General features: G+C 49.4%; 1 protein-coding gene across 3 annotated transcripts in view; it reads right to left on the bottom strand.

Annotated features, from left to right (window-relative positions):
• Stxbp1 (syntaxin binding protein 1) overlaps window positions 1-24,387 on the bottom strand; it is a 59,181-nt gene that overhangs the window by 5,022 nt on the left and 29,772 nt on the right. For 2 of the 3 annotated variants that reach the window (XM_010613594.3, XM_010613596.2), the window contains exons 6-19: window positions 22,527-22,630; window positions 20,022-20,170; window positions 17,936-18,020; window positions 16,948-17,078; window positions 15,744-15,851; window positions 14,044-14,104; window positions 12,561-12,626; window positions 11,820-11,900; window positions 9,437-9,575; window positions 8,656-8,765; window positions 7,296-7,397; window positions 5,588-5,673; window positions 3,972-4,126; window positions 2,518-2,643 (exon numbers count right to left, since the gene is read on the bottom strand). In XM_010613594.3, coding sequence (XP_010611896.1) covers window positions 2,534-2,643; window positions 3,972-4,126; window positions 5,588-5,673; window positions 7,296-7,397; window positions 8,656-8,765; window positions 9,437-9,575; window positions 11,820-11,900; window positions 12,561-12,626; window positions 14,044-14,104; window positions 15,744-15,851; window positions 16,948-17,078; window positions 17,936-18,020; window positions 20,022-20,170; window positions 22,527-22,630 — 1,487 coding nt within the window. In that variant the 3' untranslated portion in view covers window positions 2,518-2,533. The remainder of the gene's footprint in view (window positions 1-2,517; window positions 2,644-3,971; window positions 4,127-5,587; window positions 5,674-7,295; window positions 7,398-8,655; window positions 8,766-9,436; window positions 9,576-11,819; window positions 11,901-12,560; window positions 12,627-14,043; window positions 14,105-15,743; window positions 15,852-16,947; window positions 17,079-17,935; window positions 18,021-20,021; window positions 20,171-22,526; window positions 22,631-24,387) is intronic. The other variant, XM_010613598.3, reaches the window with a different exon arrangement.

Raw genomic sequence — 24,387 nt, 5'->3', positions numbered from 1 at the left:
CACAAAAAACCACTGCCACAGAACTGATATTCAAGGAGAAAACTCAGGCTCTCCAACAGCCTGCACTGCTTTGCCCCTTGGTCACCTGGGGCCGTCATACCCCACCGTCCGTGCCGGGAATTGAACCCAGGTCCTCAAATATGCAAGGCCTAGTGTTCTTCCACCAAGCTAAATCCCCAGCCTTAAGTCAGACTGCGATCTGCTCGCTGGGCACCAGGGTTCTGTGCTTTTCCATGTCCTAACTGAGCCCTGTAAAATCCAACATTGCCAGCAAACTGTTTTAGAGGCCAAGTGTGCATAACCAGAGCTTGCACTGTCTTCACAGCAGCAGAGCTCCACCCGATGGCACAGAAGTAAGGGAAACCCTTGGAGGAGAACCCCGGCATTCATGCTAGCAGGAGGCCTGGGGTACGGTTTGTGACCCCTTGGTGTCCTGCAAGTGGTCTGCCGTCACTGCAGTTGTCAAGTTCTCTAGGGGTCCTCAATACGTCCTGCAGCACAAGCTGCTCACCTACCCGCCAACTGTGCTCAGAACTAGGTGTCTCTGTTTTTGTTTTTTTTTGGTACTGGGGATTGAACTTGGGTCCTTGCGCTTGCGAGGCAGGTCACCTAACCGCTGAGCTAAATCCCTGGCCCTAGGTGTCTCTGATTAATACTAAGCTGCTTCTAGGGAATGATTTATTCTGTGTCCCCTCCTTCTAGTTCCCACCCATTGGTCTTGCTTTCTAGAGGAAGGCGAGCCTAGGCAGGATAGGGGCCGAGACCCAGGACCATCACTAGCTCCTTTCTAACTTACAGCCACCTTGAAGCATGTAAATCCTCTGTCAGGAAAGAGGAGACAAAGGGTGCACCTTCCTGTTCCTGCCTTCAGGATGCAGGACCTCTTTCTTTTCGGGGTACCAGGGATTGAACTCAGGATTTTTTTCTTTTTCTTTTGGTACCGGGGATCGAACTTGGGTCTTTGTGCTTGCGAGGCAAGTGCCAGAACCACTGAGCTAAATCCCCAGTCCTGGATTTTTTCTTTCTTATTGAGACAGAGTCTCACTATGCAGTTCAGGGTGGCCTTCAATTCACTATGGTTGCCCAGGCTGGCCTCGAATTCCCAGCAATCCTCCTGCTTCAGCCTCCCAAGCGCTGGGATTACAGGTGTGCACCACCACACCCGGCTGGGTCACTTTCTTTAGAGAAAGCAAGCTTCTGACGTTATCTCACCAAGTTCTGCTGGATCAGCTCTCTGCAATTCCTCAGCAAGACAGTGTGGGTGGGCCTGAGGCACACATCGGGGTCACTGAGTTACACACTGTGAAAGCTTCAAGGAGCCTCGGTTTCGATACTGCTTTAGTAGGGTGGCTTCCTAAGTCACTGCATTCATGGAGGAACAGGGCTGGAATCCAGTCCTCCTGGCCCTGAGCCCAGGTTTCCCCTGACTGCTTACAGGTGACTCAGGCTCTGTGACTCAATGGGCCCCATCTCAGCTCAGGGTGAAGAGGCATTTTCAGGGTCCATCCTGAGCAGTGTATTCAAGGTCAGGTGCACGAAAGGTGGCCCCAATCTTGGGTTACGTAACAAAGCTGAGGAATTACGCTGTGACAGACCAGTCAGCCACTTAAACACATTATAGGAGGTGCTGATACTTGTGAAAGATGGAGGGGAGGAAGGAAAGAGGACAATGTGGAAAAACACAACTTGGATCATTTATTTACCAGACAGAAAAGGGGTTCCTGAGTAGCAAGCTTGGTGGGAGAGAGAAGAGGAAACGCTTACAATGCACAGAGCATCAAGAACAGGTTTCCCCAGAAAAACTTCAGACCTTACCAAGAAACCTCAGAGGGAGACAGTAGGAGAATGAAAACAAAGGCAAGTTCTTAGCTGATGACCATGACACAACAGTTTCTGGTGAGCAGCGCTGGACAAAAGCGCTTCTCACTGAAGACTGGATTCCACCAAGCCCACGGTGGCTTGTGCCAGTCACACTTAGCACCTGCCCCTCGGGGAAGTGCCTGTGCTGGGAGAAGGAACTCACCCATCTACCCTTCTGTCGCTCCCCCAGTCTTCCTCATCTGGACGCCCATGGGCCTCACTCAAGCTCCTGTGCCATGCCACCACCAAGACACTTACATTCCCTGCGGGAGCCCACAGTGCCCCCCTGGGCAGCAGGCAAGGGCACCATGCCTCAGGCATCCCTCAACTTCCGGCTACCTCTCTGAGGACCACTCAGAGGCTCTGTTCTACTGCCCCGGTTTAGCCCAGTGGCTGCTGCTGCCTGCTGGAGCAGCATGTAGCCCAAGGTATGAGGGAGCTGGCAGGTCGGAGCCCAGGGGGGTTCAGGGCAGGGTATGAAGGCAGCACTGGACACATTTTCAATCGGTGTTAAGAACTGCAAGCATTTTCTCATTAAAAGAAAATTAAAAAAATAAGAAACTAAAAAGGGAAAAATAAAGAAAAAAGAGTGACGGAATAATCAAAGAAAACCCTTCAGAGTGGAAGAGTTTCTTTTCTGTAATAAGCTGCTTTTACTTTGTTTCTTTGGCTCTCACTCCATTGTTGGAGCCTGATCCTCAAAAGATACCCTAGAGGACTCCCTGAAGTCTGGGTGTCTCAGGTCCATGAGAAATTTGGTGGGAGTAAGAATATGAGTAGAACCTGTGGGAGAACAGAGGCCAGCTGACTGCTTGAACAAAGGTAGTCACAGGAACATGCCAACTTAGGCCTACGTTGTCCGCAGCCAATGAGGTGTGAGGAAGCAGGACACACAGGCAGGCATGCATGCACGCACACGGGGACACAGGCAGCAAGGCAGCGGGCATGCACAAAGCAGATGAGGCCACTGGACATCAGCTGTCTGTGTGAGGTCCCTCCATGAACCTGCACGGGCAACTTTCTACCCTCGGGTCCCCGCCTCCCATCATGGGACCTCAGGCAGGTCCCAAAGGGGAAGAAGAATTACACCCAAAGCCTGGCCGTGACAGCTTCTGTCCAGGAATGCTGTTTGTGCTTGTAAGTATTCAACACATTCATGCAACACATATGCCAGCAGGGAACACAGCTGCATCACTGGGGCCTATACCACAGAAAAGAGAGCAGTTATGGGGGAACTGGCGATCAGACAGGGAGGCCTGAGGGCCTGGATAGGGAAGTACAGTCTTCCCACCAGACGCAGATGGTGGTACTGAGAAGTATCAGTGGCCTCGAGTCTATGGTGGACCCGGGGGCGGCCATGTGGTCTATGGATAGCTTGGGGACGCTGTGACTTGGTGACCCCAAAGAAGTACAAAACACTCAGTACCATACAGAGGTAATGACTACCTGGGATCAAGGCCAGTAGTGGGTACCTATGGGTAGGGGACAGCTCGGGACTTCCCTGTAGCAGTTCACATGTAAATGGACTGTGAGGCCATCCTCAGGCCCCATTCCCGTGCTTTCCTCAGCAGGAGCAAAGTTCCCGCCGGGGTGGAGCCCTTAACACAGGGTGGCACCTGGGCTGGCAGGTTCTGGGTGCTACCTCCTCACGCACGGTCTGTCCATCTCCAACCAGTGGGTGCAGGAGGACCTTAACGCCTCCCTACCGTCTGTGGAGCACCCATGGTGCGGGGCTGGTGCTGGGAAACTTGCAGCTCGACTCAGGCCTAGCTCAAGGTTGCGAGCTTATAATGCTGGCTTTACTGGGTAAGAGGAATGGCTTCTTGGAGAGGTCTAGTCACCGCTCAAGGTGACCCCACTTAGCAGGGGCAGACAAGAGGTTTCAGCCTGCACTGTTGGACTCTATGATCAGGCACTTCCCACTTCTTGGCACCACCTTTCAGCAAGGATAGACGGAAGGGACCCCTTTGCCCCTTAGTTTCTGCCTCCCAGGAGTCTAGGCCTGGGCTTCGCTGGGTGATGGAGAACCTAAGACACGGTGTGACATCAAAGCATGGGATGGAGTCCGAGCGATGAGGCAGCTCCTTGCCCTGGAAGGATGCAGGACTCACCTATCAGCACCTCCCACTTGCCGTTGGCTTGGGTCACCTCGTAAGCACAGCGCATCTCGTTCAGGCTCACGCCTCCCAGGATGAAAATAATGAGGCGGGGGCCGCTGCGGTACTCCCCAGGGGCCTTATTCTTGTGCCAATGCCCATAGCGGGCGCTGAGAAGAGAGAAGGACAGAATGATGTCTGTCTGCATTAGAGGACCCTGTGCTTCCGAATGCGGGGGATGTCCATGCCGCAGCTCTGTAAACCTGGACCCAAAGCACAGCAGATGCTCGCAAGGCTTGGGACTTGAACTCCTGTGCAATTCCAAGCCATGTGAACACCTGTACTATGACTGTCACTCTCCAGAAGTGTGCAGGCACCTGACAGGTCCAGCCAGCCCTAGCGTAGGATGGGACATATTCCCGGCACCTGCTCATGAGGGTGTCCACTCCAGACTGCGCTCTATCCTGAGCTGGCCTGGGGCGCTAAGCCAAGAGGACAGGCCGGGTCCTCACTGGTCCCCTAAAGGCCTCAGGTAGGTTGCGCCATGTCCTCAGGGAGAGACAGCCGCTGCCACTAAGAGGTCCAAGTTCAGAGAGGGGTGAGTGAGAGAAGCAGGTCTGAACCGTGCTGTGAGAGGCAGAGGGCACAGCCGGGTCAGGCTGGGCACCACGGCCAGGCTGCCTCCTGAGAAGCAGGGGCAGGCGGCCCTGCAGTGAGGGGCCTCCCTGAGTCCCTGCACCTCCCTCAGAATGGGGAGAAGAGTTATGTCCAGGTTGGGAAAGCAGGAAGAACGAGTGGAAGACAACGCGTCTCCCCTGGACACTGAAGCGTTCTTTCTGGCTTAGGACAGTTGCTTCCCAACCTGGACGCATCCAATGCTCGGCCTCTCCCTGCTGCCTCTGACCACTCTGGCCACAGCCTACTTGGGATCTTGTCTTTAACTCCCAGTCTGGCACTGAATATTTCACCTGTGCTGCCCTCAGAGGGGACACCAGTGCACAGATGCCACCACAGGCCTGTGGCCCAGGGAAGGGCAGAAATGAAGACGGAAAGAGGAGAAGCGAAAGAGAAGACAGGTGGAAAAGCAGGTGAAGAGGGACAGAGTTCCCAGACGCAACCCTGGGAAGTGCAGTTACTGGTGCCGCAGTCACCCTGTGGGCGTCCCTCGCTCCTGTGCTCAGGCGCTACACATTTTGTCTTAGTTCAGTCAGTGAATGTTGGTCTCGTTTCCACGCTGGGGCTGACAAACAGCCGCTGTGAACATGGAGTTCTGGGATTTAAACAGGTGGTCGGGGAAGAGCAGAGGTAACACCTGGTTAAAGACCTGAAGGAGGTAAGGGGTAGGCCGTACGGATACCACCGGTGACAGATCACTTCAGGCAGAGGGAAACACAAGTGCAAAGTGGGCCCGGCAAGGGGGCTGGTGGGGCTGGGGCAGAGAATGTGACGGGGGGAAAGAGGAACGGGAGGCGCGGTGAGGCTGCGTGGGCCACGGCAGGGACTTGGCTGCCTGCCGGCTGTGGTGGGGAGCGGTGAGGAGCTCTTGTGAGTCACACCATCTCACAGCACGACAAGCATGTAGCTGCCATCCAATTGGACCCCATCTCTCTGCGCACCCGACGTGTACCCACCTGACAGCAGTGGTACTGAAGGAGGCAGAGGAGCGGGTGGAGATATACGGGTAGTGCTTGGTGTCAAGTTTGTCCTCGATAGTATCCTGCAGAGAAAAAAGACAGAGGTCAGGCCTGCTGTCCGCGTGAAAAGGGAACCAAAGCAAGATGATGCTAAGGGCAAGGCAGGCAGCAAAACTGAGACAAGGTTTGCAAAAACCTGAGCTCTCTCACCACTGCAAAGGCCCAGCGTGGTGCTCACAGTGCCTCATGCTGCACAAGTGGCTGTGACACTGCCGAGGTCAGAAAGTCTACTCTTTATAAAAAATACATTTTCCTTGTTTCACTTCCAATTTCCTTTTCAAAAACAATCTGAAGTTACACGCGTTCTGCCCACTACATTCCTGACCCTTGTCACAAGCCTGGTGGAAACAGGGGCAGTCTCTCTTACAGCCTTTCGAGGGGCTTGATTGCACGGTGGGTGGGTTCTGCTGCCTCCTGCTGCCTGGAAATCCACACTCTTCTCAAAAGCCACGACGTGACACTTACATATGTCCTTGGGGGCCCAGGGATCAGGAAGATGGAGGAGAGAACAAAGGAGGGAGTGAGATACAGACACTGGCTATCTGTCCCACCAAGCAGACAAAGAATTGGGTTCTGCATGTTTCCCGTCCTCCAATCCTTTTGGTTTGTATGTTTCAAAAATAGGAAGCTGACTCATCCTATCTATTTAAAATACATTTGTTTTAACTTATAATTTAGTAAGGAGCCCCTGGAGTGCCACAAACTAACTAAGGGACCCTAGTTCCGCTCGCTTGCCAAACGTGTAAGTTGACCAGGCTATCTTGAGGCCAACCCCAAAGACCTGGCGGTGCAGGACCATGCAGATTCTTCCTGGTAGAGGAGAGAAGCCGGGACAGAGCAGAACAGCAGAGCCACTGTGAGGCCACCACCTTTACCATCCTACAGCCAACAGATGCGGAGCAGCTGCTCAGCATGAGCCTCTGTGCCAGGGGAGGGGCAGCCAAGGGGATGGGACATTGCGGAAGACGACCCGCCCGTCAGTAGCACGCATGGGTAAGAAAACTCGACACTGCTTCAGGAGCTGAGGAGCCTCCCCGAGCTGGCAGTCAGACAAGTGGGGTGGCCTACAGTGCAGTGTGACCTTACAGAGACTCTGAGGGAAAGGAGGACTCAAGGGCAAGAGCATTCCAGGCAAGGAACCTGTTTGAACAGAGAGCAGAGGGCAGAGGCCGGGTCTCCTGGTATGGAGGTGCTCAGGGATGGGAGCAGCAGAAGGAGTGGGCCAGGCTGTGTTACCTAGCTAAGAGCCTTCCTTTTTTTTTTTTTTTTTTTTTTTTTTTTTTTTTTTTTTTTTTTTTTTTTTTTTTTTTGGTACCGGGGATAGAACTCGGGTCCTTGCACTTGTGAGGCAGGCGTTGGAACCACTGAGCTAAACCCCCGACCTGCTAAGAGCCTTCTACAACTAGTACTTGTTCATGTGACTTCTGAGATGCTGCCATGGGCCTGGCTCCGATGGACACTGCACCTTTCAGGGCCCCCAAAGCACAGGGCCAAATCTCCAACTACAAAAACAGCAAAGAGATGCCTCCTGAGGGCTACGTCACAGCTTGTAATGAGCCCTTGCAATAAAGCACACTGATTTCCTCACAGAAACGAGACCACAGGGTGGAAGCACCTGGCTGCCTCCCCACACCCCGCCACTGACCTCCATGATGTCCTTAATGATCGGGGTCCACCGTGAGAGCTGGTAAGTCTGTTCACTGATGCGCTCCTTCCGCTCCGGCTTGCTCCTGCGGCGCAACGTGGACTGGAGGCAAGCACACACGCGGTCAGACTCAGATTAGGGGCACCTGTGCTTTAGCAGCCTCTGGGAATTCAAAGTAAGTGTTGGCAAAGAGTAATAAGAGGGGAGGGTTTCCCTGGAAGAGCACAATTTGGTTCTTTAAAGTCATGAAAGATGGACAAATATGAGTCAAATATATAAGTGCCATTGCAAAATAATTAAAAAAAATTTTTTTTTGCCATCACTGAACCTGGTGGCCTGCCTATAATCCCAGCTACGCTGGAGGATTGCAAGTTTAAGGCCAGCCTTGGCAACGTAACAAGATCCTGTCTCAAAATAGTATAGCAGTTGCCTGGCATGTTCAAGGTCCTAGGTTTAATCCCCAATATCTCAAGAAAAAGTCTGCTGCCTATGCTAAGAGAAAATACTTTTTTTTTTTGGAGAGAGGGTCTCACTGTGTAGTTGAGACTGACCTGGAACTCACTGTGTAGCCCAGGCTGGTCTCAAACTCACAGTGATCCTCCTGCCTCAGCCTCCCGAGTGCTGGGATTACAGGTGTGCACCACCATGCTTGGCTCAGAAAATACTATTTTGAATATGACTTAGTTTTTTATTTCATTTCAATGGCACAGGTTGCACTAAATGAATCGCCTCTATTATCATTTTGCTCTCTCTTGTGAACAAGGGTATATAAACCCTCTGCCAGGGACAGATTGACTGTTGGTAGAGGCCGTGGCACAGAGCATGGGTCTTCTAAGATTCCGGCTCACCTGCAGCTCTGTGAGTTCCACTCATGGGCTGCCTGCCTGTAGGTGGAATATGTTCCTAAAGGTCCTGTAGAGCCCTGCCCAGAGCACACCGTGTGGGGCTCTAGATGACCTACCCGGCTTGAGTCTTGCCCAAGCTCTGCCCAACACTCAGAAGTGGCAAGGCAGCTGGCCTCTAAATGTGGCCTTCACTTCCTCAGGGCAGACACTGAGTCTGAGACTTCCAAAGGTAAAGTCAGACTAACCTCAAACTACGGAGGGTGAAATTGGGTGACCTGTTTGAGTTCAGTTCAGAGACGCAGCAGCTCAGCTTTGGATAACTGTGCGACGCCAAGGGGTGCATGTCTGCTTCCTGTGACCGCTGTACCCTGGACACTTTCAACCCCCTGATTTTATCTGCCTCTCCTGGGTGCTGAGTGTGGGTGCACCGGTATGTCACGAGACACCGTCCCTTAGTGCAGGGGCAGACAGGACACGCCACCCTCTTCTCCCCTCCCTCTGGGAAGGGCCCTCACATCCGTGACGATGGGCACACCAAGGTGCGCCATGTTGGTGATGATCTCGCTGTCCTCGGGAGGGATCTGAGCGTGCTGGATCAGCTTGTTCAGGTTCTCCTCAGTGATGCCTGTGGGCACAGGACGGCCATCAGCGTACCCAGCCACTGCACCTCCCCTCTCCTGCTGAAGGCAGTGGAAACTGGTACCACAGCAGCTCGACTCTAAACCTAACTCCCCTTCCACTCAAGTCACTCTGTTCCGAGTGGCTCATGGTCTGCTTCCATCTGTCCCGCGTTTTAGTAACCCCTGCCCACCTGCGCTGTGCACCAAAGTCAAACTGGACAAGGGAGTCTTATTATTCATCTTCTGCACCATGGAACTCTGAGCAACTACGCTGTGGGTAAGTCAGTTCTTTGATAAAAGGTAGAGATTACAAACGTGATGCAAGTTAAAGACACATGGCAGGGCTAGGGACTTAACTCAGTGGTGCCTTGCAAGCACAAGGTCCTGGGTTCAATCCCCAGAACAACAACAAAAAAAACGCATGGCAGAAAATGCTCTGGCAAACTGCCATGAAGCCAGTTAGCGCTTCCTTCTCTCTAGCCCCGTCCTCCCATCAGACATGCTGTTTCCTAACTCAGGATTACGGAGGGCTACTCAGCCTCTGGTTGCAACTGATCTGACTACATCACATCTCTCCAAATAGGAACCTACTCTCCTTCCCCTTTCTGTCTCTTATAAACCTTGTTTCTGCTGTTTTCTCTCAGCCTGTCCCCTCTGTATACTCTCCCCTTCTTACCGTTCTTCAGAAAGATGTAGAGAAGGATGATGCGGATTTTGTCGTAGGTGCTGACATTCGCATCCAGCAGGATGGGGACAATGGCTCTCATGGGGTCCTTGATCTTCTCCCCTTCCGCATCTGTGCCCATTGCGAGGTCCTGTAGAGAACACACCTTGCTGGCTCTACGCCTGGTGACAGTCTGCACAGGTGGTAGCACTTAGAAGTGCGTGGCCCACGAATGCCCAGGCTGTGCAGCACGGTCAGGGCTGGTCATTAACAGCGCTTCTTCTCTCACAGCATGTGGGGTCGGCACTAATGTCATTGCATTGCTTTCGACAGCCTTAGTGAGAGCGCACGGCAGGCCCTAAGTGAGTCCCCAAATGAGAAAGCTCAGGGACTGCCACCTTGTGTGAGGTAAGTCATCGTCTAGGTGAGTGCACCTGAGGGTGCCCGTGCCAATTCCTAGGCCGCTGGCAGCCCGAGGCCCTGCCAAGGTATCAGGGCGGAGACGGCTGTGCTCCCTGCCCGAAGAGCTCTGGCAGCTCAAGGGGCCTCTGCATGGTTAGCTTCTTTCCATGCCACTTCCCCCTGCACTGAGGGATGAGCTTTGAGTTTTGACTACGCTAGGGTTTTAACCTTTTTTTTTTCTTTTGGTTTTTTGAGACAGGGTCTCACTATGTAGTTGAGACGGACCTGGAATCACTATGTAGCTCAGGCTGGTCTCGAACTCACAGCAATCCTCCTGCCTCAGCCTCCCGAGTGCTGGGATTATAGGCGTGCACCACCACGCCCGGCCTTAACCTGTTTTTAATCTTCCCACCACATATCAAGGATGAGGCAAAAAAAGGGGGGGGGTCCTTCCAAACCTGCAAATTCAAGCCCTGGGAGATGAAGGAGAGAAGGGCTGACAAAAGAACTGGGGATGAAAGGGACCGGAGTGAGCAGTTCCTTGCCCCACCATACACCTCAGATGCACAGGGCAACGCGCTTCTCTCTGCAAACCAAGCATCACTTGCTCTGGTTCCGAAACCCCCGGGTGCAGCTTCCTTTGTAGCTCTTCAAAGGCTGTCTGGAGGCTTCCTTTTTCCTCTCAAGACCTCAGGAGTCCATACAAATCATGACCTCGAGTTATAGCAGCTTTCCATGCTGGATGAGGATTGCCCTTCCTCTCTCGGCCCCTCGCCACTCCTAGCCCTGACTCTGCAGGACAGGACTCTACCCCTCTGGTTAAATGCAATGAGTTTAACCATGCCTTCGAGAAGTTTTAAGCTTCCGAAGATCAATCTCAAATTGTTTTTATTGGCCCAAGAACAACCTGCTTTCTGGATGGCCAAGCTCCTCTGGAAAGGACACATGCTTGCCAAGCTCACGGGAGAAGTGAATGGATTTTGCCTCCTTATAAAATAGCCAACGACATGGGATGGGACTTGGAAACCTGGGCTGAGCCACCTCACCAACCCAGAGGTCTTAATCTTAAACTTTACACTGAGAACCTGAGTTGGTATTTTACTGCGAAAAGAGACTTTCAGCTGAGGCTTCACAATCTTAATGTTGTCTCTCCTCCCTTACAAGCTGACACACGGGCCGGGGGCAGCTCAGTGGTACGGCATGTGCAAAGCCCCATTCTAGCCCTAGCACCACCACCTCCCCGCAAAAAGGTGACATACAGTTTAGTAACATTGTCACACTTGAAGAAAGAAGGGCCAGGTTAAGGGAATCTATACAACACCCCTCAAAAATGTGTCAGTTCCGCGAATTCCTTTTGTAGATGAGGAAAATGAAGACAGAAATAGGCACATCAAAAAAAATATATATAGGGCTGGGGATTTAGCTCAGCGATTCTGCCACCTGCATCACAAGCGCAAGGACCCGAGTTTGATCCCCAGTACCAAAAAAAAAAAAAAAAAAAAAAAAAAAAAAGCAGGAAAAAAATATTTATTAGTGACACAGACAGAACTCAAATCCTAGCCTCTCAATTTCCAGAATGACATGCGACCAATGAGGCTTAAGAGGAGTTTTGACCTGCTACTGCCCTGCCTTCTCTCGGCTTCAGGATCTCCCCAAAGCTGGTGGGCCAAAAGAACCAGGGAAACACATTGAGAACATAAAATTGACACATGACTCAGACTTATGTCTCCCTCTAGCCATTCCAACGAAAACAGAGCTTTTAGAAAGAGCCAGGCATGCAAAATTCAAATGGCACAGCACTCCAGACCAGTCTAGTCCCTACCATCGAGAGCAGAACCAGACCAGCTCCAGGGCTGAGACAACGTGGGGGTCACAGGCTCTCCCACGTCTATTTCCTACGATTCTGCAGAATGTTCAAGGTCAGATATTAAAATTCAATGGGGTGAGAGGCATGGCAGAAGCCCTGCCATGCGGGAAAGGGAAAAAGTCCTACCTGCTCCACTCGGCAGAGTTTATCTACGGTGCCTTGGTAATGCTTCATACAGTCCTCAGCAAGGTGCAGGTGGGTCGAATACTAGGGAAAAGCACAGGAGCATTGGTGACTAAGGGACTAATCGTGACTCACACAGCATCAGTTGAACATCTACTACATAGAACGCTGTGCACTATGGTGTCTGGCCTCACTAGGGCAGAAAATGTGTGCAAGTGAGTATATAAACCCAAGGAAGAAAATGTTCCATGTTGGGAGAGAGGGTCAAGGGTGTGCAGCTTTTACAGGGTGTTCACAGGTTCTCTGATACATCTTCCTCCAAGAGAGGAAACTTCATTTCTTTCTGCTCGAGTGGGGCTGCACTTAGCTACCGCTTCTCACTCACACCGGGCAGAAGCAAAGGTATGTGACATTGGAGATCAGGACGTCCTCCTGGCCCTCTCTTGGATCACTCACTGTGGGGAGCCAAAGGCCATGTGGTAAGGACGTCCAGATCCGTGTGGCAGAAGCTGCAGCCTCCCACCAGGTAGGGAATGGGAAGGACAAAGGAAGGGAAAGGTGTAGGGCAGAAAGCGGAGGGACGGGAAACAAGTTGTCTTTCCTAGGCTTTTCCTTTTCTTTCTACTAAAAGTTTTAAAGAGGACCAAAAATATGTGGATTTCAATTAGGATATTGGGGCTCTACAAAGTCTTTCTGCAGCTATGTACACACGTGGTTCAAACACATCATTCACAATTACCACACCTTGCTGAGCTCTTTCTGGTACTGGGGCATCTTCTTCAGCATCTGGGACAGGTCCCGCATGGTGGTCTAAGGAAAAGGAAAGAAAGCAGTGGTGTCGTTCTACTCACCCTGCCGTAATACACTTTGCAAGGCACCAGATGGGAGAGCGGTCTAAGGGCACACTGGAGCTCTCCAACACAAGATTAAGTGTGTTCAGAGTTCCAGGCTTCTGGCTCAGAAACTTACTGATGTTAATGTCATAGTTATCTTCCAGGTACAGCACTAACACCCGAAGTCTAAGTTTTATTCCACTAGATTAGGGAGTTATATTAAGAGTATAATTCTTGCCAAAAAATGTTTTTTTCCTTCTTTGCACTGCTTTTGGCATGAGCTGTGCACTTCTCCCCAGCAGAAGGATGCAGCGGTAGACAGGTGGGAAGCAAGGAGGTCAGAGAGGGCTATTTACTTTCTGTCTGTGTGACCCACCCAATCCTGTCCATTTATGCAGCAAAAATCTACTAGAGTGCTAGTGCACCCCAGGCACTATGAAGCACTGGAGATAAAAGGATGAAAGAATGTCTGCTTTTCTTAAAAAAGAATGTCTGCTTCACGGATCTTAATCCTTAGTAGAGACACCAAGCAAGCTACAGCAACAGAGTGGATCTAGGCTTTGGAGCAGGTTGAGTGGGCAGCGTGGGTGCACACCTCACTGGCCTAGACAAAGGCCAGATGTTCCCCGAGGAAACCATGACTGAGCAAAAGGACTGGGTGAGGCCCGAAGTGAGAGCATTCTGGCTGGGGTAAGGAGCTGGGGACAAGGAGGGGGGTGGCAGAGAGCACACAGCCTGAGGTCTTGGCTTGGGAGGGGCTCTTTGCAGACAGAAGAAGCTGAATTCTGAGGAGAACCAGAAGACACCAAATGGTTTTAAGGAAGGGGGTAACATGACCAGAGCTGATTTGCTAAGTCCACTCCCCCTGACTGAGCTGATAGGAAGTCAGGTTAAGCAGAGGCTTTGGTAAATCAGGCTATGAATTCTAATTCTATCACAAATTAAAAAGTCTCATGGCTTTCTGGTTTAAAATGACTCCTGAGCCAAGTGTGGGCGTGTGTGCCTATAATCCCAGCACTTTGAAAGGCTGAGGCAGGAGGATGGCAAGTTTAAAGCACTCTGGGCAACTTAGTGAAACACTGTCTCAAAATAAAAATTAAGAAAACAAAGCGCCAGGTATAGGGCTCAGTACAAAAGCCTTGGGTTCAATCTCCAGTACTGAGCTGGGGGTGAGGGGGAATCATATCTCAAACAGTAATAAGTATCAATCCTCCAAATAACAAAAATCAGCTTCCTATTAACATCAAAATAAGGGACCGCCAGAATGAATCTTAAATGCAACATTAAATGAAGACAGAAATGTGATTCTAGTTTATTCTGAAGGGCATCTTCTTTGACCTAGAGTGTCAGCTGGCACAAATTTTCAGGCCATTTCAGCACTGACCAGTGTTTACCTTCTCTCCAGTGTTCATTCTCTTGCTGGAGGAAAAATCTTTCAGAGATCGGGTGACTTCCCTGGAAAATGGAAGAAGGCAGGTAAGTTTCACCACCACACCAAGGGCTCTCTGTGGATGCTGAAGAAGTCACACAGAGCTTCCTTAGGCTACTGCAGCATCTCTCCTGCTACAGAGGTAAGCGTGTGAAGAGATTTTCTAAGTGAAGAGAGTTTTCTAGCTAATATTCTAAACCAGTGGTTTCTAGAGTAGGGCATACCAGATGATTCCAGAGACAAAGAGAAGAAAGTCTTTTTTCTGGGTGGGTACCAGGGATTGAACTCAGGACCTTGTGCTTGTAAGGCAGGAGGTGGCACCAAGTGCTAAATCCTTCTCCCTGTATTTGTTTCTTTTGTTTTTGGTTTTTGAGACAGGGTCTCACTATGTAGGTGCGAATGACCTGGAACTCATTACTAGCCCAGGCTGTTCTGGAACTCATAGTGATCCTCCTGCCTCAGCCTCCCGAGTGCTGGGATTACAGGTGTGAGCCACCACACCCGGCTTCTATTTGTTTCTTTTAACTCATCCTTTTCCAATAAAGAAATATACTCTTGGGGTGATGCTGGGCTTAACCTTGGGCTTTATACACCTTAAGCATACATTCTACCACCAAGCTACATTCCTAGCCCTGAAATAACATTTTATGTTTGAAAAATACACTGTATATGTTACAAAATGCACATATTAGTGCAATAAGACATATAATTAACTCATAAATACATTTAATCACTAGAAATGTGGGTCACTATTTTTTAAGGTTGAGTGATCAAAAAGATTTGGCGATCATTTCTCTAAATAATAGAACTACCCATAAATGTGCTGCTTTTTTCCTCCTGAATTTCCTGAAGAGATCATCAACTCAAGAACTACCCATAAATGTGCTGCTTTTTCCCTCCTGAATTTCCTGAAGAGATCATCAACTCAATGTAACAGACTGTGTCTTTCTGAAAATATAGAACTGTTATCTACAGCTGAGAGGGCTTATAACAACATTTAAATTTTAGAAACATTGCAGCATTTCCAGGGCAAGGAACAGTTCAGGAGGCAGAAAGTGTAAGCAGGCAGAGAGGAAGGGCCGCAAACCCGCTCTGTCCAAGAGAGCAGCACACAGTATGTCTCAATCTTTCAAAGCAATAAACACGTGCTTGTTACCGCAGATGTAAAATGGACTCCCCAGATTAATGTGTTTGGAAGGTGAAAGGATTGTGGGGCAGTGTAGCTGGCTTGCAACTGGGAGGCCAGCTCTGCTGGAGCAGACTCCCTGGGGACATAGCCTGGAGGGTTTCTCTCCACCTCCAGCTTTGCCTTTCCCTCTTGGCTTCCTGTCCACCATGCCCCACTGCCAGGCTGTCCTGCCTTAGAGCCAGCTGACTGTGGACTAAACTATGAGCCGAAATAAACTTCTCCCTTAAGTTGTCGGCATCAGGAACTTTGCCCCGGCAAAGGGGAAAGTAACTAAGGCAGTTTGTATAAAGCATTTTTCTGGGAATGCTACAAACGCTTCCCAAGAATCCGAAAAGCACCTAATACAGAATGGATTTCCTAATTCTGTGAGGATCGAGTAGCTCAAATTCAGAGAAGGGATGTATCATTTTTGGTGCACAGAGCACAGGCATCACCCACAGCCACGCCGGAGAGGGAGGAGCTGGCACAAGTCTTACTGGGACACCTCCGCGATGTGCTTGTGGCGTAGCGCTATCCACAGGTCATCGTCCTCATCCAGGAGCACTTCCTTCACCCGGGCCTCTCCAATGCCACTGGTCTCATACCTAGGGAGGAGACGGACTCAGGGGGAGCCGCAGGTCACAGCATTCTCTGTCCCCCCTCTGGTTTATCAGGACAGCACCCTCATCCTCAGCTGCCAGGTGACCCAGGGAATGGTTCCCAATGTGCTGCTCAGGTCACCTGTGGCAGCTCGAACCCCAGGAGAGACTTGTCACTCTACTTCAAGTTAATACTTCAAGGTCAGCTGATCTTGGGGTGCCCACTCCCTAACATGTCACCTGGTCCAGGGCATGCAGTCGAGTGGAATGTGGCTTTGGAGTTATGTGGAGGGGAACGGCAAAGCTCCCTTTCCCTCTCTGGGAAAGGGCTGGGACATCATCCCCAAATGTGTGGTGCCAGTATAGTTTGTAACACCGCCCTACGGCAGGCCTATGGCTCAGTGTTACATGTGAAATCAAGAACCACAGGAGGAAGCAGAATTGTAGAGACTGAAAGGTAGAGGAGCTGAGAGTCACTCAATACTACAGGATAAATGACAGTAAAGCCACACAACCTGTTTCCATAGAGACAAAAACTGACGGTTTTCTAAATTTTAGTACCAGGGATCGAACCCAGGACCTTGCGCTTGTAAGGCAAGCGATGGCACCACTGAGCTAAATCCCCATCCCTCAAAATTGGTTTTTAGAAGCTCAGTCTTTGATCAAAAAACATTTTTTATGTTTTTTATTTTGGTACTAGGCAGCGAACTCAGGACCTTGCACTTGGGAGGCAGGCGTGGCACCACTGAGCTAAAGCCCCTGGCCCTAGTTAATGTATTTTATTGTCACATTTTGTGATTTATAATTAAAAGCTTTCAACTCTGAGTAAGATAAATATACTCAACACATGAAATCAACCTAATAACTTACCCAAGCATGCTAGGAACTGAGGTGATGATATTCCTGTCCTCCCTGGAAAGGGGCATGAATTCCCTCCTAGTAATAGCATTTGGATTCAGGGAACCCACCACAGAGACAGGCATCTTGGAGAGACTGCGCCAATGTATATATTTTTTGTAGGATGAAAAAAATGCTCTTTTCTTAGAGACTTTCTCAGTTCATCGCAAAGCCCGTCATTCTGGAGCCTGTTAACACTACTTACTTGTAAACATCATTTTCAATAGGCAGCAGATCATAACTCATAGCCTGAAAAGTCAGTTCATGAAGCACAGGGGAACTGGGGTCAAAGCCACGGTCCAGGATCAGGAGCTGAGAGCGTGCCTTGTCCGGGCCCTGGGGGAAACAGGGAGATGCTTCAATGGCCACCCGGCCAATTCAGCCTCTCCAACTATTGGAGCCTCTCTCGTAAAAGGGCAACAGGAAGCAAACCTACTAAAACAGCACAGAGTAATTGGTTCACGTTTGACGAGAGGACCAGGAATCCCATGTGAGACTACTGTTATCTAATGAGGGCCCTTTGAAGCAGATCTGAGAACAGGCTGAGGCTGAAGGGAGCTTATGTAGGAGAGGACTGCCCAGGTTCAGCTACAAAGGAGGTGACCAACCAACCATCTGTTGTGTGGGGGAGTTCCCAGGACCTCTGACTCTCTATTCTAAATGCAAGGTAGTGATGGAATAGCTCTGCATCTTTTATTTCCTTTTTATCTTTCCTTCTCTCTTTTTTCGGGGGGGTTGGGGGCTAAGGATTCAACCCAGGGCCTGTGCTCTACCATTGAGCTACACCCAGTCTCCAGCTCCCGTATTGGAGTGGTGGCTGCACAAATCTATGCCTGTGTTAAAACTGTACAGAACTGCACGCACACCAGGTACATGCAAAGATCAGTGAAATCTGAATGAGGTCTGGAAATGGTACCAATGGCAACTATCTGTCTTTGCTATTGTACCATGAGGGTTTCCCTGGATGAGGGGCGTTCAGTGCTGAACTGGGAAAGTCCTGGCGAACAGCATCAGATCGGTCCCCTTGGTTACTCTGAACATACCCGGCTCATGCTGTGCCAGGGCTCTAGGCAGGGCCCAGGAACAGCAGCCTCCCACAGGCTCTGTAAGCAAAAGAACTGCCTCTCCCCGGGGGCTGTCCACAAACGCTGTGGTCACTTGGTAAGAACCTTGTGGTCCCAGCCAATACTTACCTCCCCCATTGTTGGGTCATCAGCTTTATAGGCATCAAGCTTGTCCTGGATTAGCTGAGCCAACAAGGCGTTGTCCTTGTATTCCCTGACAAAGGAGGAGCGACGGGGTGAATGGCCGTGTACACAAATGATGTCCCAGGAAGATGCAGGACAGTGCAGGGAGGGTTAGGAGACATTAACATTGCCTGTACTAGGTTTGCTCTATAGGATGAATATATTCATATATCAGATGTAGTCTTAAAAAAGATAAGAAAATACTTAGCTCAGTGCTGGAACATAAATGATTTTGATTCTTCTCTTTTAAAAACTACCTAAATGGAAGCAGTAGTCGTCTTTCCAGGCAACTTCAGATCAACAATCACACTACAACAGAGGCCCCTGACCATTCATCTTTTCCCCATGATCAGGAAGTCTGACCCTGACCTGTGTGATTCTCACTTCCCTCAATTCAAACTCCCCTAGGTCTTGCTTTGTTTTGCTGGCTAGGGACATTTCTGTCCACGACACCAGACCACCAGAAGTGAGAGCCTACGGACCTCCCCTTGGCCGAGTCTGACAGTGCTTCCTGGCATTTACCTGGCTTTGCACATGCAATGAGGCCGCCACCCAACCTCTGGACAGCCTCAGTGCCACACAGCCACTCCTAGCCGCTGCCCCATGAAACGGCAAGGCCCATTTCTGAACCTCCGGCAGGCTCTTGTCACTGAGTGCCAACAACGGGGGCAAGCTGGTGCCAGGGCAGCCACGAGCAGGAGCTCTGCTCGAGCCCCCAGTGCCAGCAGGCAATGAGGACGGGTGCAGCACACGGTCCCCAGCACCACGGGGCTCCGGGTTCTGCAGCTCAGTTCCTTGGAAGCCAGCCCACAGTCTGGAGTGCCCGGGCTGCCGAGTCAGTCAGACTCCAGCCTTCCCTCCTCCTCTGGCCGTGGCTCCCACTTCTCGTCTTGCGTCCTGCTCCTGGTCCTGGCTCCGTGATCCTAGAGCACTGTGTTCAATCACCTAGATGTTTCCCAGCAAGGCCACTAAAGGACAGAATCCCAAGTCTGTCCGTTCAAGCCTCCAGAAGTGGCTGCACACAGCCCACCGATCCTCCACAAACTCGCCCTTTGCTCTTGCGGCTCCAAGCTTTGTGAATAGCGATGCCAAGCCAGCTGGCTGCACAAAACACCCTCGCTGCCGTCCTCATCTGTCTACTGAGATCAGAACCTGTCTTTCAAGTCCCAGCTCAGACATCACCTCCAGTTTGAAGCTTTCCTTCATCCTCTGCCCACCCTCATGTCTGGAGGCAACTGCACCACCCCTATCACAGATGTGTACACACTGAACACTTAACGCCTGCACTTTCCCCACCCTAGCAGATCCGAGGCCTCAGGCCGGCTTCAGCATCACTTGCCCCCAGCACTCACCACACAGCAGGGAGCAATAACTGCAGGGCTCTGAAAGTCAGCCAGCCATGCCCTGGGGGGCTCACACTCTCCACACTGTATCTCTCTCAAGAACCTCCGCAAAGATGATACTTCTTAAAGGTTAGACAGAGATTAAAAACTAGGACTCCGGTCACATGGGGGTTTAAATTATGTTCTTTTTGGAGTATTCTACTGTATTTTTACAATAAAATTTATAATTTATCTTTTAAATAAATGAAGCCTAGAAGATTTTTGAGTGTGTACATGTGGTGCTGGGGATAGCTGGAACCCAAGGCTTCGCATGTGCTAGGCAAGTTTGCGCTACCACTGAGCTGTGTCCCCAACCCTTGGAAGAATAATCTTGTGAGAGACACTAAAGTTGTTTTTTTTTCTATTTTTTTAGTATTGCGATTGAACCCAGGGCCTTTGCACTGAGCTACAGCCCCAGCCCCCATTTTCATTTTTTAAGATAGCGTATCACTAAGCCACTAAATTGCCCAGATTAGGCTTGAACTTGCAATCCTCCCACCTCAGCCTCCTGGAATACTGCCATCAGACGTGCGCCAGCACACCCAAATCAAGAACCTTAGATGCTGATTCTCTTGACAACTGTCAAGGCACGGGACGGCTCCTCTCGGGGACACATGGGCTGTCGCTCACAGCAGACTGTGCTGCCTTACCCCCGATACCGCACAGCCGGGTACTCCTTCAGGGTGGCGCACAGGGTTGCGATCTGCTCTGCCAGACGTTCCAGGATAGGATTCTTCATCTGAGCCTTGTGAGGGCTGTAGAAGCTTTGGAAAGAGTCAGCAGAGTCCAAAGAATACACCTGCAGAGAAAAAGTAAACGTGGAGTGTGGTCCAGAACGGTGAGTGGCCGGGTCGCCCCCACCCTGGTAGCAGGTCTATGGGACGTGCTTCCTTTATGCCAGTGCCAGGCCTGCACTGAGCACTTGGGAACTGTTAGTGACCAAAACATCCTGCACTGCAAGAGTCTAATACAGCAGGGAAGGCAGGTAATAACTAGGATGAAAAGTAAGTTGTACAGCATTGAGGACTTGTAAATATGCGAGAAAATAATACAGCAGGGAAGGAGCGCCCAGGAGGGCTGGCAGGGAGGACTCTGGGACTCATGTGGAAGAGACGTCTGAGGGGAGGTGTTTGCCACCAGCCAGGTACTTCCGGGTGGGGGGCAAGGACCAATGAGGGCGGGTGCGAGCCTAGGCTGTCAGACAGACAGTAAAGAGGCCAGGGGGAGAAAACAGGAGGTTGGTGCAAGATCACGCGCCATTATGAGTTTGGTTTCAATAAACAGGGAATGAGCTGAAAATCTGGCCACAACTGTAGGAAGATAAGGGGCTTTTTATAGATTTAATAATATCCTGTCCTTAGTAAAATGCATTCTATATATTCTTCCCTTCCCTCCCCTCCTCCTCCCCTTTCTCCTCCCCCTATTCCTCTTCTTAGCCCACCACCCGCCACCCCCGGGCTCTGGAAGTTTAAAGTTTTCTCTTAAACTGCTGAATCTGTCAGCTACCTGCTACCTGCTACCTCTCAGGTCCTTGGTTTTATTTTATTTTATTTTGGTCCCAAGAATTGAACCCAGAACCTTCACACTCATCTACAGCCCCAGACCTTTTTATTTTTCATTTTAGATGGCTCTCATCCAATCAATAAATTGCCCAGACTGGCCTCAAATTTGCAATCCTCCTGCCTCAGCCTCCCAGAGTGCTTGGATTATAGGCATGTACCACTATACACAGTTAAAGTTCTCCTTTATGTAAACTATTTTGTTCTCTTTAAAAAGTAATTTTTGGGCTGCGGAATTCAGCTCAGTGGTGCTGCCACCTGCCTTGCAAGTGCCAAGGACCCAAGTTCAATCACCGGTACGATAAAAAAAAGCAATTTTAAGAAACATTTATTATTTTTTAAATTTCTGAAATATTGCTGGGCATGGTGGCACACACATAATTCCAGCTACTCAGGAAGCTGGGGTAGGAGGACCCCAAATTCATGCCAGCCTGAACAATTTAGTGAGATCTTGCCTATAAATAAATAAGGATTAGGATAGAGGTGGCCAACTGACGGCACACAGAGCCTTCTTTATCAGCATACAAGCCAAGTCGCCCTGGCACCCAAGCATCAGACAGTCAGGTTTAACTGCAGTGTTGGAGCTTCGCGATAAGTAAGTGGGTTTTGCGTTGCAATTTGGGCACTCAAAGGTTTGCCATCACTGAACTAGGATGAAGCTGAGTAGCAGAAAACTTACCTAGCATGCAGTGGGTCTGGTGTTCAATGCCTAGTTTAAAATAAATCTGAAATACAGGATGGTTGGATCTGCTAAAGCTGGATTTCATTCAACCCAGGTGGTCACAGGACTCACAGAGAGAGAAAAAATTTCCTGCCCTCAAACAGGAAAGAGGCTTTAAGCCAAGTAAGAAGGGAATGAGACAGCTCTAAATGTTCACACTCCATCTTTCCCACCCCTCCTTTTCTAAGAATAGATTGCTCTCTGGGTCTATCTAGAAGCTGATCCATACACACTCAATACGGCACAATCATCTTTACAACCACAAAATGCATAAAAGTTCTGTGGTATTTTTATTCTTTGTTAGAAGATATTTTTTAAAGCCTTAAAAATACTAAGATAGATTTAGTATATTCTCTCACAAGCAGCTTCACCTTTCTGGTTTAACAACTTTGTTTTTTTCCAAGGGGAGAAATTTGCTGCTGTGGCCTCTGGTGCATGAAGCGTTAACGGCTAACGACAGTGACAACCATCTGTTCTTTTAACACGTGACAATCCAAGGTTATGTGCAATAAAAAATGATCTCCTTTGAGGCAGATGGGATGCTCTGATCCCTTCCTCTCCTTTTAGACTGGCTACTTTTGGTTACCTGGAGTCAGTCAAGAGGAGTGGACACTGAGCAAGGACAATGTGCACATGGGGAAAGGAACGGCGGCCGCTCCAGTCAGAAACACTGGGCAGGTTAGATTTGGGCGCTGGGCATACACCACGGAAAACCACTTCCATGAAATAAACATCCACATGTAACACGTCATTCAGCCGATTCAGAACTCAGAGCCTCCCTCCCCTGCTTTCTTTCTTTATTACACTGCCCTTCCCTCTCAGAGCTTCTGGTAGAATACCCAGGATAACGAGGGTGCATCCCTACCCAGACTCACCTGGGATTCATATGGGAGGAATGCAATGTTGATTTCCGTCAGTGTTTTGATAACTTTGGCTGCTCGAGATTTCACCAGCTCATTAAACAGGGCATCTGGACAAGCTACAAGAAGGACAGAAGAGTCAGTTTCCTGTCCCCTTGCTGACTCATTTAACAGCTACACACATCCAATGGATTCTTTATTATTCAGACTTTTATTTTATCTCTTTTTTGAGACAGGACCGTGCAATATAGTTCAGACTGGCCTCTCCCAGGGATGGGTCAACTTGCCTCAGAATCCCAGACTCCCAAGCGCTGGAATTATAGGCGTGTACCACGCCCAGCCCTTATTATCCAAATTTTAAAAAGGCAACGTGAAAGTTCATCCTATCCTAAAATATCCAACACCTTTAGGGTATAAAAGGAATGGCAAACTACCTGCAAGGCCCTCAACAAGCCGCAGAGAAACAAAAAGCAACAAGACTGAGTTACTAAGAGGTAATAAAAACTATTATCTGATTCCACGAAAAAGAAGGGGGTTAAAAAACCAGAAGTGATTGTGGAGAAAAGGAACTCTACTGCATTATTGGTGGGAAGGTGACTTAGTACAACCTCTACGGAAATCAGAGTGGAGATTCCTCAAAAAACTAAAACTAGAAATTCCATTAGACTCAGCTACCCGCCTCTAGGTATCTTCCCAAAAGAGTTAAAATCATATTACAGGAATACATGTATACCCACATTTATAGCAGCACAATTCATAATAGCTTAAATCTTGGAAATAGCGTACTGTATGCGTCCACCAGCAGGTGAATGGACAAGGAGAAATGTGGTATTTATACCCAATGGAGCACTACACTGCCGTAAGTGTGAGGCATTCATAGGCCAAAGGATGCAAATTGAGAACATAATATAAGTGAAAAAAGTCCCGTGGTTTCTCTTGTATGAGAAACACAAAGAACAAAACAGAAGAGAGATACACAGGAAATAAGTTCAAATATTCCCCCAAAATATAATTCCATTGTTTTAAAAGATTTGTGTTGTTTCCTTTTTGTAGGAGTCTTTTTGGTTTATATTTTGTACTCTACTTTGAAGATTACAATACACAGTGTAGTAACTATTATTATTCTCTTATTATTTGATTATGAAATTTTATTTTTTCCTAAAGTAAAAGAAATAGGACCAGGGATTTAGCTCAGTGGTTCCGGGGCCAGCCTTGCAAGCACAAAGACTTGAGTTCGATCCCTGATACAAAAAAAAAAAAAAAAAAAAAAAAAAAAAAAAAAAAAAAAAACGGAAACAGAAGAGATGAAGAAGGGATAAGGAAAGGCCTGTAGTATAACCAAGCACCACTCCTTTAACATATTTATAATGACAGAAGGAAAAAACCTAGCATGCACCTAGCCTGAACCTCTACGGAGCAGCTGCACAGAGGCTGCCCTGGTGGGGACCGTGACCTCCAGCCACTCTCCAAGCCCAAGGCTGCTGTCCATATACGCAATCCTGGCCAGTTGTCACCACGCCTCACCTTTACTCCCACTCAAATACTCTGACTATTCTGCACTAAGCCTGTTTCATTCCCTCAAAGGTGACCTGAGGGTGAGTGACGCCTGCTACCATCTACCCTGTAGCTTCTCTGTCCCGCAGATTCTCTCCTAGGATCTGTGCACAACCCATACAAAATACGAAAACCAACTCCAGGACGGTGATGTAGGTTCTGTCGATACAGAGAATACTGGATGGACATCACTGTACTGAAAACCCGAAGGAAAAGCACTACAGCTTAGAGTGCTGGCTGCAACTCTGCGCCAGGAAACCCTAAGGCAGCAGCAGGAAAACACTTCTCTGTGGGAAGCCTCTGTCAGAAGAGAAGCCTGGTG

Source organism: Fukomys damarensis, unplaced genomic scaffold (assembly GCF_012274545.1).
Source record: "Fukomys damarensis isolate Sample0158 unplaced genomic scaffold, DMR_v1.0_HiC HiC_scaffold_36, whole genome shotgun sequence".
In the NCBI taxonomy this organism is placed as follows: domain Eukaryota; kingdom Metazoa; phylum Chordata; class Mammalia; order Rodentia; family Bathyergidae; genus Fukomys; species Fukomys damarensis.
This window is presented reverse-complemented; position numbering and strand designations above follow the sequence as displayed.